Raw genomic sequence first — 17631 nt, 5'->3', positions numbered from 1 at the left:
GATCACCTCAGCCTTTCCTGCGTTAAATTGAAAAGAGTTATCCTGCAGCCAGCGGGCCGTGTCTTGCAGGCAGTTGTGAAACGCCTCCACTGTAATTGAATCCTCACCCTCAAAGGAGAGGATCACCTGAGTGTCATAAGCATAATTTATGATGTCAATATTATAAGCCTTAATGACAGCAATCAGAGGTTTTATATACACATTAAATTGGATAGGGCTGGTTGCCGATCCCTGAGGAACACCATGCAACACGTCGGAGAAGGCAGATTGGAAGGGGGAAGGGATACCGCCTGCTGTCTATCCTGCAAAAAAGGATCAAAACCACTGCAAGGTAGAGCCTTTCACTCCTATCTCGCTCAATCTTTTTTGCAGGATCTAATGGTTGACCGTATCGGAGGCGGCAGACAGGTCAAAAAAAAAAAATATATATATATATATATATATATATCAGGCAAAGAACCACAGCTCACGTAACTAGTCCGCAAAGTAAGGTTTATTACACCATAAACCCGACGTGACGAGTTTCGCGCTCCACAGAGCGCGTGATCAAGAGCTCTGTGGAGCGCGAAACGCGTCACGTCGGGTTTATGGTGTAATAAACCTTACTTTGCGGACTAGTTACGTGAGCTGTTGTTCTTTGCCCAAGTGCCCGTTTGGACGACGTTTTGGGAGGAATATTATTGCCGGCTGCTCCGCCGGGAACGAGCCACCCCTCAGGAAGGCGAGGGATTACCAGCAGGAGCCCTGTCATTTTGTGTTTATAATATATATATATATATATACACACATACATACATACATACATACATACATACACACACACACACCTCAAGCTTTAGGTCCGTCCATAAAGGATAAAGGAGAGAAGCATAGTTGCAAAGGGGGTGGGGAATAATAAAATGTTATTTGCTTATAACATTGGCTGTTTGAGCTATCTGTGTCAAGTGTAGCAGGTAGTTAGCAAGAGATACCTTGCTCAGGTGCATTACGTTTCTTGAAGATAAATTAGGGGTGATGGTCAAATTTAAATGGGGGTGCAGAAACATTTTCATTTACTAATAACTCGGGCACTATTTTTGATAGATCTGGAAGAGTCCATGCATATTTAGACTACACGCAGTTTCCTCAATCAATTTCATGCAGGCCCACCAAGGGGGCGGGAAGTTGAAGTACACATAAGCTAATAAATTTGGCACAGTTTAATAATTCCACCCAACATTTGGGAGATGCTTAGCAGGTTTATCTTACAAGTTTTGAGTAGATCCGTCAGGTGGTGGCAAAGATAAATAGGAGGGGCATTAGAGCTTCATCCACTAATAACATTGGGGCTGTTCAATTAATGTGCAAGAAATTTGACAGCCAGCAAGTTAAGCATGGAAAAACAGCAGACAAGTCCTGCAAATACCCACCGCTGCGCACAGCCAAATTTGGATGGGCATAGGGCCATGGATGTCCACCATGTTGTTTTCCAGTTAGGTCATTTGATTGTGAAGATCGACCATGAGTTATGCTGTGACTGATGTGTGCTCCTAAACAAAACTGGCAAATGCCAGAGGTTTTACTTACCTCCTGATTTGGTCAGTGAAATTATTAAACCAAACCTTAAAGGGACGTTTTAGTCAGGTGACCCGAGTTACCTATAACTGGTGAATTTCAGTTTTTTAGTTTTTTTTTTGTTTAAAATCTTACGTTTTAACTAACATTTTCCCCTAACCAGAACATTCCCCTAATCTTTTTTCAATGACTTTCGAAGACTTTTTGGAATGTTAAGTAGCATATTATAGATTGTAACTATAACATTACTTTAACATTCTTTTTTTCAGGTAATTTCTAGTTTTTTATTTTCAACATAAAGTAAGATGTTCATAGCCATGTGTGGCATGGGAACAGGGCCTGGCCATACCTTTGTGGGTGCCCAACGCATCAGCAGGCAAAAAACTCCCCTTAAGTGTGCAGCATGGGATGAGACGCTCAACCAAAATGCCAGGGTGGCTACATCATGCAACAATATAAAAGGTGTCATTTTAAATAAAGCAGACCTACCGACTTTGTTAAAGTTTCCAAATACCAAAATAATAGTGGCTATTTGGCCTATTGTCTGTATCAAGGGGTTAGCCCATCAACATATACAAAGCAGACCTACATGCTTAGTCAAAAAGTCACTAATAACTATAATCAAATATATATTACATACATTCATACAATGCAATGTTTAATATTAGTTATTGTCTCAGGTTATTTTCAATAGACCTTTTTTAAATAAAATAATAGTAATCATATTTTTCTCAACATCTTTCAGGCCAAGAAGTGCAGTCATAGACCAACTACAAGAGGGCCCTGCACTCCAGCTGAATAGAAGACACCTCCAGCTCGGTGTGATTTAAAAAACATGGTAAACTCTCCTGGGGTCATGGTTTCAATTACCCAGCAGACTTAGGGGCCTATTAGGATGGCGGGTGGACTTTCGTCCGCCTGCCAACCTAGGGGAGCTGGGACCAGCCGCCAGTGGAGAGGCGGTCCCGCACCGGCAATTAGGATGCCACCACCACGGTGTTAGCCCCATCCACAATATTGTGGCGGGCGGAGCTGTGTGCATCGCCTGCGACAATATTGTGGCTGCATGTTGTGCATGCAAATAGGGGGGTACCATAGGTACCCCCCATGTGCACCCCCCACCCCTATATTACCTTGGGGGCCAACAATGGGCCCCCACATTCAGAGACCGCATGCCTCTCCATGGCAGCAACACCGCCTTGGAAAGCCACATCTCCGCATGATTTGTAATGTGGATGGTGGTGTCTTGCAGGCACCGCCACCATATACAGCCCCTTTTCCGCACGGTCGACTCGTCGACTGGCGGAAACCGGCAGACGGTCTTTCCGTCTGCAGGGGTCCCCCCCGCCATCGTAATATGGCGGGGAGAAATGGGATGCAGGCGGAGGAAAATGTTGGGTGGATCGCCACCGCCATACGGGCGGTGGCGATCCACCAAACATACTAATAGACCCCTTAGTGTTCTTTTTCTTTTTTCACATTGCTGGTGGGCTGCTGCACTCCCTGCAGATACCACAATATTAAAAAAAATGGTTGTTGGTGTCCGAAAGGGCACTACCACAAAGAGAGAAATTAAGATAAAAAACCCCAGGGCATTATCAGGCACTGCTTGCTGGAGTAGTGAATAATACAAGAGATGCTCCTAATGCTCATTTATTATCATTATTTTTTTTTCTCGGAATTTTGTTTGAATTTTCTCGTGATCACCAGAGGCACTCGCACTCAAATATTTTCTCTCTTTATTTTATCATTTGCGGGACGCGGGGAAGCCCCAAGGTCCTTGCCAGCACTCCACAAGCATGCATACTAGGTGGTGGCAGGAGCTTGCCTTTTGTATCTGTCCTGGTGCCCACCTTGGACACCCACATGTAGCTATCATTGGGGGCCAAAGGGAAGCTCCAATGATCCGGCTCACAAGCCAGCCCCCACTGTGGTGCTTGCGAAAGCCTTCTCAGTAACTTCACTCCCACCCAGGCGAGAGCAGCATTTTCCTTTGTTCTCGCCTGGGAAGAAGCAAAGTTGTGTTCCTTACACGGGAAAGTGCAGGCACGGTATGCCATCACTCTCCTGGACAGGGAACTAAAGTGACCCAGAGGACGGGGTGCTAGGGACACTGCAGGTCTATCGGGCCCAGTGGGTTGGGATCCCCGAGGCCATTAAATGGCACAGGTTGGAAGCCACATGCTTCCCTCAAAAAAAATTCATAAAACCCCCCCTTGGGGAGAAGTGGGGTGCTCAGGGCCTCTAAGAGGCTAGGAGAGTGAGCCGCATTACCCTTCCTCTATTTAGGTATATCGGCTCCAGGCAATGGGGTCCCCAGGCTTGAAGAAAAAAAATGGAGTGGGGCTGCAAGCCCTCTCCCCTATAAAAAAAAAAAAAAAAAAAAAATGCACCGACTTCCCATGCACTGGCCCACCACAGGGGGGCAACGATTTAAAGAAGCATGAGCTGGTGCTTTTTTTGTCTAAAAACCCAAAACAAAAAACCTGGTGGTGCAGATCCACGTCGTCAATTTAAAAAAATGACTATCGGCAGCAGCCCTAGGGATACCCTGCCCCCCTATTTATTTGTTGATGTGGTGGCAGACAATCAGATCAAAAATGTTGATCTATTGGATCGATGGATCCTTCACGGCATGATATATACAATGATTTTTTTAAGCTTCATTTTTTAAAAACGACTCAAAAGATTTACACCAATTAACAAAATGTCAATCAATCAATCAAAGCATTTATATAGCGCACTACTCACCCAGAGGGTCTCAAGGCGCTAGGGGAGGGGGGTCCGCTACTGCTCGAACAGCCAGGTCTTGAGTTGCTTCCTGAAGGTGAGGTGGTCGTGGGGCAGGCGGAGGTGGGTCGGGAGGGAGTTCCATGTCTGCACCAAGAACTAGCTTTCTGCCAGCCATGGTGTAATTCCATTTACTCATTTTGGTTGTAGCTGTATTTAATTTTTCTCCTGGAAATATGAATGGGTAAAACACTTTTTCGGACCACCCGCTTTCTCAGCCCCTTCTTGACGGAGCCCCTAAACCTTACAAGGAAGGAGCTGAGGTAGTGACTGTTTAAAGAAAGTTTTGTGAAGATTCGTTAAAGTCTACTGGGATAGATTATATCATTATATATGTATATGTCAAAGTGGCGGGGTCTTAAGCAGTGGACTCTAGGGGGTTGGGCACAGGCCAGACCTTGGGCCCTACCTCACACCACATGTAGTGATGGACATATTACTTTACATTAAAAAAAAGTAATTTACTGAATAAAAGCAAAGGTTAAAGTAACATTATGGTTAGATGAAAATGTGAGTTAAAACATACAGTTTTAAACAAACAAAACCTCTGGACTTTACATGTTATAGTTACCTCATGTAACTTAAATATGTGACCTAGAGTAATTATAACTCGCTCACTCTCCCTGCACTTCTAATTACCCAACACACTACCTTTCATATGACATCATTGATAACATCACTGCAATATCTGAAATTACAGAATTGATGAAAACACTGAATGGCGGGGTTTATGTTTTTATCCAGTTTTCTTGTTATTTCTATTGGAGGTGTGGGAGAGTATAAGCTGAGGTAGGCCAAGAAATTCTTGGGAATCTTTTCAAGTGATTTCCTCACAGACAAACACTCCTCATACATGCAAATAGTGGATGATCCATTCCTTCTAAACAGTTGCAAGACGCATCATAAATTAGCATGCTAGTCCATTGTAGCATTTATGACCATCAATGAAGATCCAACGATGCAGAAGAAAAGATTACGTACCTGTAGTCCTGTTTCTGCATCGTAGATATCTTCATTAATGTCATAAAAGTCCCATCTGTATTCCCAGCTGTTTAAATTTGTGGGCAGTGCGATAATCGGCAATAATTTTACTTTCTAGCCATAAATTTTTTTTTTTTTTAAAGAACTGGTTATGAGGAGGCAACTGCTGGTACAAGGCATTCATGGGCAGAGAAATGAGTTCCTATTGTTTCTGTTAAATAAAACAATGCAAAAAGTTGTGACAGTGTCAGTGTAGCACAGCAGAGAATATTCTATCGAGGAAGATCCTATGATGCAGTATTATATGCATTCTGGAGCCTGGTATTTTATCCATTTACTATTCCAAAATATTCATAACCGCTTAACCGCGGTGGCAATTCCACCGCGGTGCGGCGGTTTAGCGAACTGGGTGGGGCCGCGACTGCCAAAGGACGTGCGCAGCACTACAGAGGCAGTCACGCGACGGCCGTTGGCCGGCAGAGAGGGCGTTAATAAGATTTAAATTACATTTAAAAAAAATTCAAAATTGAAAATTAATACATTTTAATTTTCGGAAATGAGTTGCATTAATTTGATCAAAGATAGTTTGGGAAAACAATGTTAATTCAAGTCATTGAATTATGTAAAAGATGTTTTGGAAAACAATGTTATCACATATTACCCCAGAGCAGAGATAAGCCTGGTTGTATATCTGTGTGCTACTGACTGGCAGTTGGAGAGGTACTGCTCTCACACAAGCTGCTCGTTGGAAGTCCAGGTTTTAGACTTGCTCTGTGCTCTCCCACTGCGATCAACCACTCGACTCAAATTTGGAGTAAAATGTACCAGTATAATCATTGCCCGCCATCATGGTGATGGGACCAACCGCCAGATGTGCGGCGGTTCCACCGGCCCAATTAGGATGCGCCCGCCAGTGGCCTTTTACCATTGAGGACAGTGCTACTGACTGCAGCACCGTCCGCAATGGTAAAAGGTCACGCAAGCATTTCCCTGCACACCGTGGCAGGCACCACGCGGTACCTGCCACTTGGTGCAGGGAGCTGCAGGGGGGTACAATGGGTAATACCCAAGTGCACCCCCCACCTCCCCCCCCGGGGGCCCGCAACTGGCCCCCAAAGCAAATCCCCGCCAGCCTTTCCATGGCAATGTTGCCATGGAATGGCCGGGATACTACCCACATCGTTTATATGGCTGGCAATTGGCGACCGGCAGAAAAGCGGCAGACAGACTTTGCATCTGCTATGATACCCACCGCCATCATAATATGGCGGGGGTATTTCACATTAGGATGGCATAACGATCCTCGACCCGGCGGTGGTGATCGTTATGCCAACCTAATGAGCCCCTAAGTTTCACCATTTTAGGGAAAGCAGACCACTTGAGTCCTAACAAAAGCATTAACAAACGAATGCCTTGTGTATACAAAGGATGTATGAGATAAATAACTATATATGTGATGATCGAGTATTTCCTATCAGATGTTCAACACTGCCTCATGCATTGTAAAGCAACCACTTCTGGTAAGAATGATACACTGAACACTGAAATAGCTTGAGATCAGAGATGTACAATTCTGTTCCAAGATGCTATTAACAAAGAGTCAAAAAAATGGCTGAAAGGTACTGACCGAAAGCCCACTCTCTGGATACTGGAAACAATAGGACTGCCTGTAAGGCCAGTCCCAAATTGTAAGGCTCCATATTTTCAGGTGTTACTGATTATTACAGATAAATAAAGAGTTAATTTATTTTCCAGTCTGTATCATTTATGTATTTTAAATGTGGATTGTAAAGGAAATTAGGTTGATTTCTTACGGGATTTAAATGTGGTCAGTCATGGCAGGTAGGCAAATAGATGTCTGGATTGACAGGTAAGGAAACGAACAAAGAGGAATTCAGGGCTGAGGCTTAAACAGCTACAGATGTGCATTGGTTTGATACTAAAATGTTCATGTTTTTGTATAAGTATTGATTTATTGGCTTTGGGTGTTCATATCACTGAAACCTGTCAGGCATTCAAGCACGAGTGTACTTTGATCAGTTTAGTAAATGCGGAAATATTCTAGTTTTAGCTTCATTTTTTGACAAAACCCAAACTAAATATGAATAAACACTGACAAAATGAGCAAAAAATAAATATGGATAAATACAGATGGACATGTCAAAAAAATAAATGCAAATAGGGTGCCATAATTATGTAGAATGCAAATAATTACTGAGGAACCATTCAAAAAGTCATGATGGAGGCATTGGAAGATGTTTGAGGTTTCCTAAAAGGGAAAGAGGAGTTGGCCTAACGGCTAGGGGGAGTCGACCTCGAATCTGGGGAACTGGGTTCGAGTCTCAGTAATGACGCTGAACATCCTGTGATTCTGGGTAAATCACTTAATCTCCCCGTGCCTAACAAAAATGAATGTGTCCTCATTTAATGCAAGTTTGCGCTATATAAAACTCTGTAAAAAAAATTAAAAAATAATTTAAAAAGTGAAGTTCGTGATGCTGAAAGACACATCAGATACCATAAAATGTACTATACAGGGAAATAAGAAAATTTGACATATTCCAAAAGAAAAGACAGCTCAAGTTATTCAAACTAGAGATGGCTGCTGACATCTGCGGGAAAGTTGGGCTGGCAATGACAGTGTGATTCAAGCATTCTTCAGACAGTGTTAAAACCAATACAAGGGCTGAAAAACTATAGGTTTAACACTGTCAGATAGTCTTCAATTGATTAATTCAAGTGAGAATACCTTGCAAGTATACCAAAGCATTTATAGCACAGACGTTGTGCTCCCATGACACACCACCTTCGCACCATATTTTCAATTATACCGACAAAGGTTATGACAGGTGATGGTTCCCACAGATTAAGGCCTCCATCCACCTAGGCAGAGAAGTCAGCAGGAGCATGCTCCGCGATCCCTGCTGTTCCCTGGTTGGTAACTTGGCATGGTATGAGGACAAATACATCCACATATAAACAATAGGATACAACAAACTCTTGAACTTCTGGACTCTGCAATTTCTCTGTGGTGAATTACAATTAAGTAGTATATTTTTTCAAATAAAACGTAACCAAAGCAAACCTGTGCATGTATCTTCTTCTAGTGCGTATCCAGAAGTACAGTTTTTGCATTCATCAGGTCCCCCACCAGTACAGCCTGTGCAGCTTTGATCGCATGCTACAAAATATTCAAAACAAAGACAAGCATGTTATTCTGATTAAGTAAATATGGACCAAAGTAAAAGGTTTAGTAAATAATTTCATATCTTGGAGGCTCACTAGGATGGTGAACGGACTCCATTCCGTTATAAATTGGGACCGTCCTCCATGCCTGCGGCGGTCCCGCAAACACAAATTAGGATGCGACCGGCACCATGCTGGTCGTAATCTTCATTTAACATTTCAGCGGGTGCCAGCAGCACCCGCTGTGATGTTACTACATGGCAGGCACCGCACATCTGATGGAGTAATCCAGCACATTTTAAGAGTATTTAAAAACCATAGGCATTTGGAAGCAAGAAATATGTGGGTCACTACACTAGATGGATGCAATGTGGCAAATACCTTAAAGACTTGGGCATTATACATCTGCTTTTGGGTGATGTTGTTTTGTGTGGGAGAAAAGTAGGCCAAGCTCACAGTATGTGGTCAACATAGAATGGGAGCAACTAAAAACTGGTGGCTCGGTGCTTAAGACATTGTGAAAATTACAGATTTTAGTTTTTTGATCATGTGAAAAAATTATTCCTTAGTTACTCGGGTGGCCTTTTTTTTTTTTTTTTTTTTTTTTTAAAGCTTCGCCATCTCCACTATTTTGTTGCAACTACAGCAGAAATAAAAGATGAACAGTCCCATAAAAGAGTAGATTGTGCAAGATAAACAAAAAAAACTGTTTGTTTACAGCATAATTCTCTAACAAAACATTTTGTTGAAACAAAATCCCATAACGGTTTTTAAGGAAAATTTCAACACGGGTGAAGTTTTTCTAGGGTATAAAATATTGCAGATTTCGAAAGTTGCAAAGTTGATTATCTTCACAAACATCACTGGGAAAATGATAATTTTGCAAATAGTCAGCCAGTCCTGATTTACCGTCCCAATGAAGCACCAACCTTAATTTAGATTATGGCTTCATGACAGCTTGTATAAACAAAAATATGCCTTGTGAATCCTGCTATTATTTTATCAACTATGTCATAAATATGTAACGATCGCTGACTTCACCACATCAGCACAAATAGGATTGATAAAGCCAAAAGTCAGTGAAATACAAATTCTAAAAGACTACACACTTATAAATGTTTTCAATATAGATCGCTTGTGTGGTTAACCCTTTCCTTGCTGCCGTCGGCCATTGGCCGACGGTAGCACTACCTTCCCAGTGCTGCCGTCGACCAATGGCTGACGCGGCCTCGCCAGCGCACGGAAACGCCCGCACCGCGGCGGAATTACCGCCGCGGTTAATGGGTTAAATAAAAATAAACTAGAAATATAATGTTAAGCGTGCAAAATTAATTACAAATGCAAATTGAGAAGTTCATTCAAACAAACCTTTGCAACTATAAGAGCCCTCGTTGTTTAAGCAGTACTCGTTATCTTTGCAAGGCGGATCTTCCACAGCACATTCATCCACATCTGAAATAAAAAATGACAAATCAAATTAATGAACACCCCCGGAAATCACTATTTTTCAATTTCATTATTAATTAATCCAATCAGTCTTGAGTGTCAGGCAAAATATTTTCAATGAAAATGATTTCACTGGACAGATTATTTACTGCCAAGATAGAACCATTTGAGTAGTGCTAGAGCTTATCTTTTACCAGCCTTTCACAGCTTCACAGATGGAGAAAAAAAATCTAATTCAATCCAAATGGAAAGCATAATTAATATATTGTATATTAGCATTTTCTAGACCTGAGCCTCAAGTCAGTTCTCCTGTATACAAAAATCTAATTTCATAAGTGACCAATGCAGAAATACACAATTAGCAAGCATAGTTTCAAAAAAAACATCACCACTCCCTGCCTGAATTATATCCATGAGATCCCGATGTCTTCTCTTTGCATGCTCAAAAGAATAGAACCACAAGCCCTAGAGGCGAAGAGAAATACATCATATGTGAGTAGGACGGGTGGCACATATCAATTATATAACTTAACCCTACAGGCGAGGATTCCCCTTATTTAAAGTCAGCAACACCCTTTAAACACTATCTAATGCCACCTTCTAGAGGCATTATCTTGTTGCACTTAGGTCTTGCCCTCATGTGTGTTCATAATATCCTTACAGTCATCTGTATGCAAGACCAAAACTTAACAGATCCTCTACTACAGTGAAATGGTGAATTCTATGCAAAGTTTATTTCCAGAATTCGGAAAGAAATCTCACGTACACCTCAATAACAGGCTTGTTAACATGCTGCAAGTGAAACAGAAAAATGAATGTAGAGTTCTTTCCATTTTCCTTCACAGAATTATCTTTCTCTTCTACAGAGGATTCTCTCTGAGATTGTATTTTTCAGGTCTTTGAGGAATATCCAGAACACAATTCAGCTTTATTTAAATCTATGTTTGTCTATTAGCCCCATTTGTTTTTTACGTTCATTCATCATCGAAGGACATAAAATGTCTTTTTACATGAATAGTGTGCTTTTTCTCTGAATTTGCTTGGTGGTATTTCAACTTCCTGTTCTACTGGCCATTTTTGTACAGTTTGATAAATTCCCAGCCTGTAGAGGGACATGTCTAGGAATAATGATCACAGTGTGAGTGAGGTTTGCCTTCCTGACTCCAACTCCATCCTACACTGAGGGATGTTTCAGAAACTGTCCTGTAGGAGCATAAGGGGCAGAGAAAATGTTTGCCTGAGGGCCAAGAAAGATGAGATTGAACTGAGGAGGGCATCTGCTGTATCTGCTTCGGTTTTGAAGGTGAGAGTTCTGGAAGTATGCACCAATTCACCATCTTGGACACTCCTGATCCAGTAAATAACAAGAGGCAGGAATTGAGACACATACTTTAAAGTCAAGATGTTCAGAGATCTCCTGGATGACGTCAAGGCTCCGGGCTCGGTCAAGTTTGATGTTGGGGAGCTCTCATAATCTCACTATTTCCACCTCATCAGTGAGAGCTGTGTCTCCTTGCCCATGGAGGTTCTCGTCAAAATCGCCACGTGATGCTACAGGATCTCCACAGGATGCTACAGATGTAATGATCGCGGTTTCAAAAAGGTTGATTATCAAACCCATACTCCTGCAGAGCAAAGTTCTCTGATGGTTCAGATGAAACCGATTTCTTAGCCTTCAAAGGAGGTGACAGCTATGCTTAAAAAGAAAAGGCTTGCAATCCATCCACACCAGGATGATGGGAGGTCTCCAGGTGAGGATTACGTTACTTAACCAGTAAGCATCTATTCTTGGTATGTAAAGCTGTGGATTCACATGCTTTGCATACTCCTGCCTTCAAGTGTAGGGTCCAGATGTTTGCAAATTATTTTTATTTGAAGAAGTCTATTGAGTCACAAGGTAAGGAGACTCCTCTTAGCCATAACGTGTATGGTCGTCTCCAGAAGGAGTTATCCTCAGTATTTACTAGTCCGTTGCTGGTGAGTTAACTTAAACTGAAAGGAACAGTTGCTCTGTTCATACAAAAAGTAAATGGGAAATAAAAAAAGCCTTTAAATCTTGTTTGTCTTGACTCATTTGCTGTCGGTTTTAGGACAGAGGTCAAATGTCAGTTTGTCTTTTTACTAATTGTTGTTTATCTGTTCCTGGAAAATTGTGTTTAATCATCTTTCTCTTATTATAGTTAGTGCTTTTTGTCAGTGAGTTATCTGACAATAATTGTGGAATGTAAGTGTGTAAAATGTCAGGTTTTCTTTCTGACACAACATTTAAATAGCTTCTTAAATGAATAGTACAAATATTGAAAGATATATCCGGAATTATGAAGATAAAAAAAATGTAATTCAGAAGTGTGATGCAAATACAGATTTACATAGGAGCAAAACAAAATCGGAACACTACTTTGTGATGTGCAAATTACATTTGCTGAAGCTCGATTTCCAGACATTGTCCACTATATAGTTTTAAAACCATGTCAATAGGAATTTCTGTTGGCATTTCACTATAAAATCTGCTGATTGTAAATGACAGTGTGCTGCTATTTTATGCTTTAGTTATGCATTTATTAAATGTGACAGTTTTTAAACATGATTTGAGAAACATTTCTACCCCCGCACTGATGACAATGTGGTTATCGAACTGAGGCAAGTCAACGGTCATGTATAGCCTATATATGGCTAGATTTGTACTGTATATGGAACTAAGGTTTAGTCTATTAAATCAAACAAAAGAGTTTTCTGTACATCTGACATGATAAACTCGCGTATTTAAAGGTGCTCTCAGATGTGATAAAGAAGAAAATGGTGACTCCATGAATTAAAATACTTGCCCAGGATCACATAATTTGAAACCAGTTTGTGGGTCAAGAGCATTAAAATTAGGTCGAGTAGATTAAGTCACTAGTCCTGCAGGTCTAGTAAAAGTTTTAGGATTTTTCGAGGCCTGGACTCCATTGTTAGATTGTTTTCCCACGAAACGGTGAGAATGGAGTAAGTAAGTGAAAGTATAGAGACGTCCATGCATGTGAAAAGTAAAAGAGAACTACAATGACCATACGTGTCCAGGGAGGAGGGATGGCGCATGTGAATATACAGCTCAACAGGTCTAAAAAAGATGCTTACACATTAAGAAGTAATCCGTTCGAGGCATGTGTGTTGTAGATACCGATGTTTAGCAGCGCCTTCCAGAAAGCAATGGCTAACCAATGGAGTTGCAGTCGTTTGAAAAAGTGTTTTTTGCACTGCCTGTCCTACATTAGGTTGTTGGTGGGCTAAGACATCCACACACTAGTGATTGGTAAATGTGTGTGATGCAGACCATTTAGCTACTTTACAAATGTCAGCTATGGGACTATTACTTAAGAAAGTCATGAATGCTCTTATTTTACGAGTAATTCTAGGAGGTACAAATAAAGTCCTTTTGGATTTAATGTAGCATGTCTAGATACATTTAACGATTCAGCTAGAAATGATAGGTTTCCCTTTGTCCGGGGAGGAGCAAATGCAACAAAATGTGTTTTGTTCTGTAAAAATACTTTGTTCTGTCAATGAAATACATTACAGCTCTTTTAACATCCAATGTATGAAGAGCTCTTTCTGCTACAGAATCTGGTTGGGGAAAGAAAACAGGTAGCTCAACCGACTGGTTATTAAGGAAAGTGGAAAGTACCTTTGGAATTAATTTTGGGTTGGTACTAAGAACCACAGTGCCCCAGTGAAACTGGAAAAATGGTTCTTCGAAGGTTAGTGCCCGAAGCTCACTCACACGTCTTAGTGGAGTGATAGCAATTAAGAAAGCTTCTTCTCTGCAAGAATCGAGACGGCTTCTAGTTCCTGCAGGGAAATCTTCACCATTGTGAAGGAGTTCATAAACCCTAAGGCTAATGCATCACATCACGAGTTCTCCGAGCCATGGGTGATTTCGTTTGTTAGCTTTTTTACCACTAAAATTCAGCGGATTCAAGATTCTTTCTCCCTTTTGGGCCCTAGTGCTGTTATCATCCCGAGGGACCAGCAGAATTCGACAGCTGGACCGGGACCCTTTCTCTCGGAGTTTCCTTCCCTCTCCGAATCTATCTCCCTGGACCTCCTGGTTAAACTCAAGTCAGGTTCACCCTCTGACCCCTGCCCTGCTAGCTTTCTGGCGAGGACAGCGGAGGTTCTGAACCCGTTGATTAATCCCATCTTGAATCTGTCATTGACTAGCGGTGTGGTCCCTACGGTTTGGAAACAGGCGAAGGTTGTCCCACTTCTTAAAAAGTCTGGCCTTGACCCCGAGATACATGCCAATTATAGGCCGATTTCCCTCTTGCCTGCTCTCGCTAAGATAGTGGAAAAGCACGTCCATACTGTGCTCTCCACTTTTATTGAAACCCATAGCTTGCTGCACTCCACCCAGTCTAGCTTTCGATCCAACCTAAGCACCGAGACGGCACTTTTGGAGGTGAATGAGGCCATTAAGGAAGTGCTGGACGCAGGTAGAAGGGCCATGTTGGTAATGTTAGACCTGTCAGCGGCCTTCGACACCGTCCCTCATGAGGGTCTCCTCAGCAGACTCCATGAGATCGGTCTGAGAGGGACGGTTTTGAGCTGGTTTAGATCATATTTAGCTGGTCGCCGACAGATGGTCTGGGCCCCCCCATACTCTGCCGAAGTGCCGCCTTTGGAGGTCGGAGTCCCTCAGGGTTCGGTGCTGAGCCAGACTCTTTTTAATATCTTTATGACCCCTCTGGCGGTGCTGGCTGAGTCCTTTGGGGCTCAGATCGTGTCATACGCCGATGACACCCAGCTCCTTTTCATTTGTGGTAAGGGGGCTGAGTTCGACGGAGAGAGCATCCGTGGGTGTCTTGGAGCTGTTTTCGAATGGTTTCAGCGAAATAGCCTCAAGTGCAACCCAAATAAATCCGAGGTGCTTTTCTTCGGGTGTCAGGCTGACCCGAGCTGGCAGGATTGGTGGCCTGTGAACATGTCCCCTCCCGCGTCCTCCTCTCTGGTTGCTAAGAACTTGGGGGTCAAAATTGACAACAGCCTATCGCTCAAATCCCAGATCCTTGGACTGACTGGCACTTGCTATGGTCTCCTTAAAATGTTATGCAAGTTCCTTCCCCTGCTCCCGTTGGCGCATAGGAAGGCTACGGTCCAGGCTCTCATCTGTTCTAGGCTGGACTACTCAAATGTTCTTTATTTGGGTCTTCCTGACTATTTACTACAAAAACTTCAGGTGGCCCAAAACTCGGCGGCACGGGCAATTTTTGGCCTACCTCGCTGCTGTGGGTTTGAAAGCGCCGGGACACTCCTTGGAGTAGCTGAGCGCTATATAAGACACCCATAACATTAACATTAACAAAGCAACCTTCCAAGAAAGAAATTGGAGGGGGTAATTTTGTAAAGGTTCAAAATGTGGGCCCATAAGCCTAGTTAGAACAATATAAAGGTTCCATACAGGTGCAGGTGGGACCTTCAGTGGTATCACTCTTTTAAGGCTTTCCATGAAAGCCCTAATTACTGGTACTCTGAACAAAGATAAAGGTCTGTTTTCAAGGTAGGTGACCACAGCTGTAAGGTCTAGACGTATGGAAGTATATGCAAGACCAGAGCATTGTAAACGCAAGAGATAACAAATAATGTTTTGTATAGATGCATTTAGTGGATCAATTGTTTGATTTTTACAATAACAATCCTTTTCCACTTGGCTGCATAGAAAGCTTGACCCTTAAGAATGTCCATGCATTCTGTTGGCAGGTTTAGATATCCAAACTAGATGATTTCAGGAGCCAAATTGGAAGGTTCAGTTTCTGTGGGTTTTGGCGTCTGATTTTGCCATGGTCTTGCGCTGCAGTAGCAGGTCGCACTTAGAAATTCTGTGTTAACCCCTCCTCCTGGGCTAAAAGTTGCTGGGGATTGTGATTTCCCCCTTCGCCGACACAGAAAGAAGGTATGTGGGCTCATATGTCCTCATTGCCATGGGAGCGGGCCGAACTTAATAGCGCTGAGTTAGCCCATCCTCCTGGGCTAAAGGTTGCTGGGGGTTATGGTTTACCCTTTCGCGCGCATAGAAAGCAGGTATGCAGGTTCGGATTAACCTTTATAACTTCTGTTGTAAAATAAAACCCTACTTATTGGGAGGTAGAGCATTCTCCATCGTAGCAGTGAGACTGTTCAACCTGCTGCCAAATCTGACCGGTATCAAACTACACACTCCCTTCAGAAAAGCTTTAACACCCGTTTTCTCACATTGTAGGGTCGCTCTGGCGGTTCTGTTTGTCCTATTACACACTCCTGAATCAGACCTTTGTGTCTTTAGCGTCTTGGGGCCTATGGACATCTGATAAGTTTTACAACTCCCCCTCAAATCACATCACATGAGCATAAGCCAGAGTCATTTTCTAGAAGCCGGGCACTCATGACACTGAGTGCGTGTGTCAGGTTGGTTAGCAATAATGATAATTTTTTCAATGTTTAAATTCAGGATTCTACGGTCTGCGTTGTCTATCTTAACTAGATTCATAAATTTACTGAAGCTTTATTCACAATTATGTGAGGCTTCATTGCATGTTTAGGTAAGACAATACACATAGCAACCCACCTTGCATTCTTGCATTGCAGGTGATGTTTCTATCTCTTGGATTATTTGAAATGTTCACACATAGCAGGCAATGTAACTCTTTACTACTAACTAGACAGCAGCCAAGTGGGTATGGTGGTTAACTTTTACCTTGAGCCTTTGTAGTTTGAGACAAGTCAAACCACTTTTCCCTATAGCAGTGCTCAACACACTTTCAATTCACAGTGAACCCTTTATTTATTTGGATGAGAGGCTGACCTAGGGGCAACATAAGACTAATCTGACTAATGGCATTACTGTCTACTGATGAACTCTGAATGTTTATGCAAGGCAATCATTGAGACGTCCAATGAACTACAACTACATATTATCTTAACCCCTTGGCCTGCAGTGTGAGACCTAATTTTTTTTTTTAACACCCAGCTGTTCTTTGCAATGAACAGCCAGTCCATTTATTTTCATACACTAGCTTTGAAGATAGTGGTAATGAATTACATTTTAAACAAGATCAAATTGGATTCTGACTGGTGACCTTTTATTGCCTAAAACGCCCCATCTACTCTTTTTTGTTGGTTTTCTTCGTGAAAGAAGATCCTGCTTATTGCAGTTCTTGTAGTTGCTGAGGTCTATGTACTGCACGCATCTGCTTTAAAAGTGGAGATGATGCTGCATTTATTTTGACACCCTCCACCATTATGTTTTGTAACTTCTGGGGTAGGATCCTGAGATTTGACTGGAAGTGAAACCAGAGCTGATCACTCTGGCAGCATCACCCTTGTGATAATGTTAGAATGAGAACCTGCACACAGCCCTCAAAGAACCTAATTCCAGCACTGCATACCAATGCAACTCATTCCAGTTCCGCAGCACCCTTCTGTGTATTCCCGCTCTCATTGCACCTTTTCATCTTCACACCACCTACCGCTTTTCTGGACTGTGCTTTAGTCACAACGCTCGATCCTGTACTATAGCACCTCAACAACCACCATCACCCCACTCACCAATAGTACCAGTAACACAATCACCAATATCACTATTATATTTACAGTAATACACCACCAACACCAGCATCACCACTATTACTACCATTAGTCTTATCCTCACTAGCATTACCA

General features: G+C 42.3%; 1 protein-coding gene across 2 annotated transcripts in view; it reads right to left on the bottom strand.

Moving 5' to 3' along the window:
* CRELD2 (CRELD disulfide isomerase 2) overlaps positions 1-17631 on the bottom strand; it is a 98671-nt gene that overhangs the window by 51226 nt on the left and 29814 nt on the right. For both annotated transcript variants that reach the window (XM_086967314.1, XM_086967316.1), the window contains exons 7-8: positions 9880-9963; positions 8411-8506 (exon numbers count right to left, since the gene is read on the bottom strand). In XM_086967314.1, the coding sequence (XP_086823440.1) occupies positions 8411-8506; positions 9880-9963 (180 nt within the window). The remainder of the gene's footprint in view (positions 1-8410; positions 8507-9879; positions 9964-17631) is intronic.

This window comes from Lissotriton vulgaris, chromosome 1_1 (genome assembly GCF_964263255.1).
Source record: "Lissotriton vulgaris chromosome 1_1, aLisVul1.2, whole genome shotgun sequence".
NCBI lineage: Eukaryota > Metazoa > Chordata > Amphibia > Caudata > Salamandridae > Lissotriton > Lissotriton vulgaris.
Note: the sequence above shows the minus strand (reverse complement) of the source record. Positions and strands in the feature narration are given on the sequence as shown.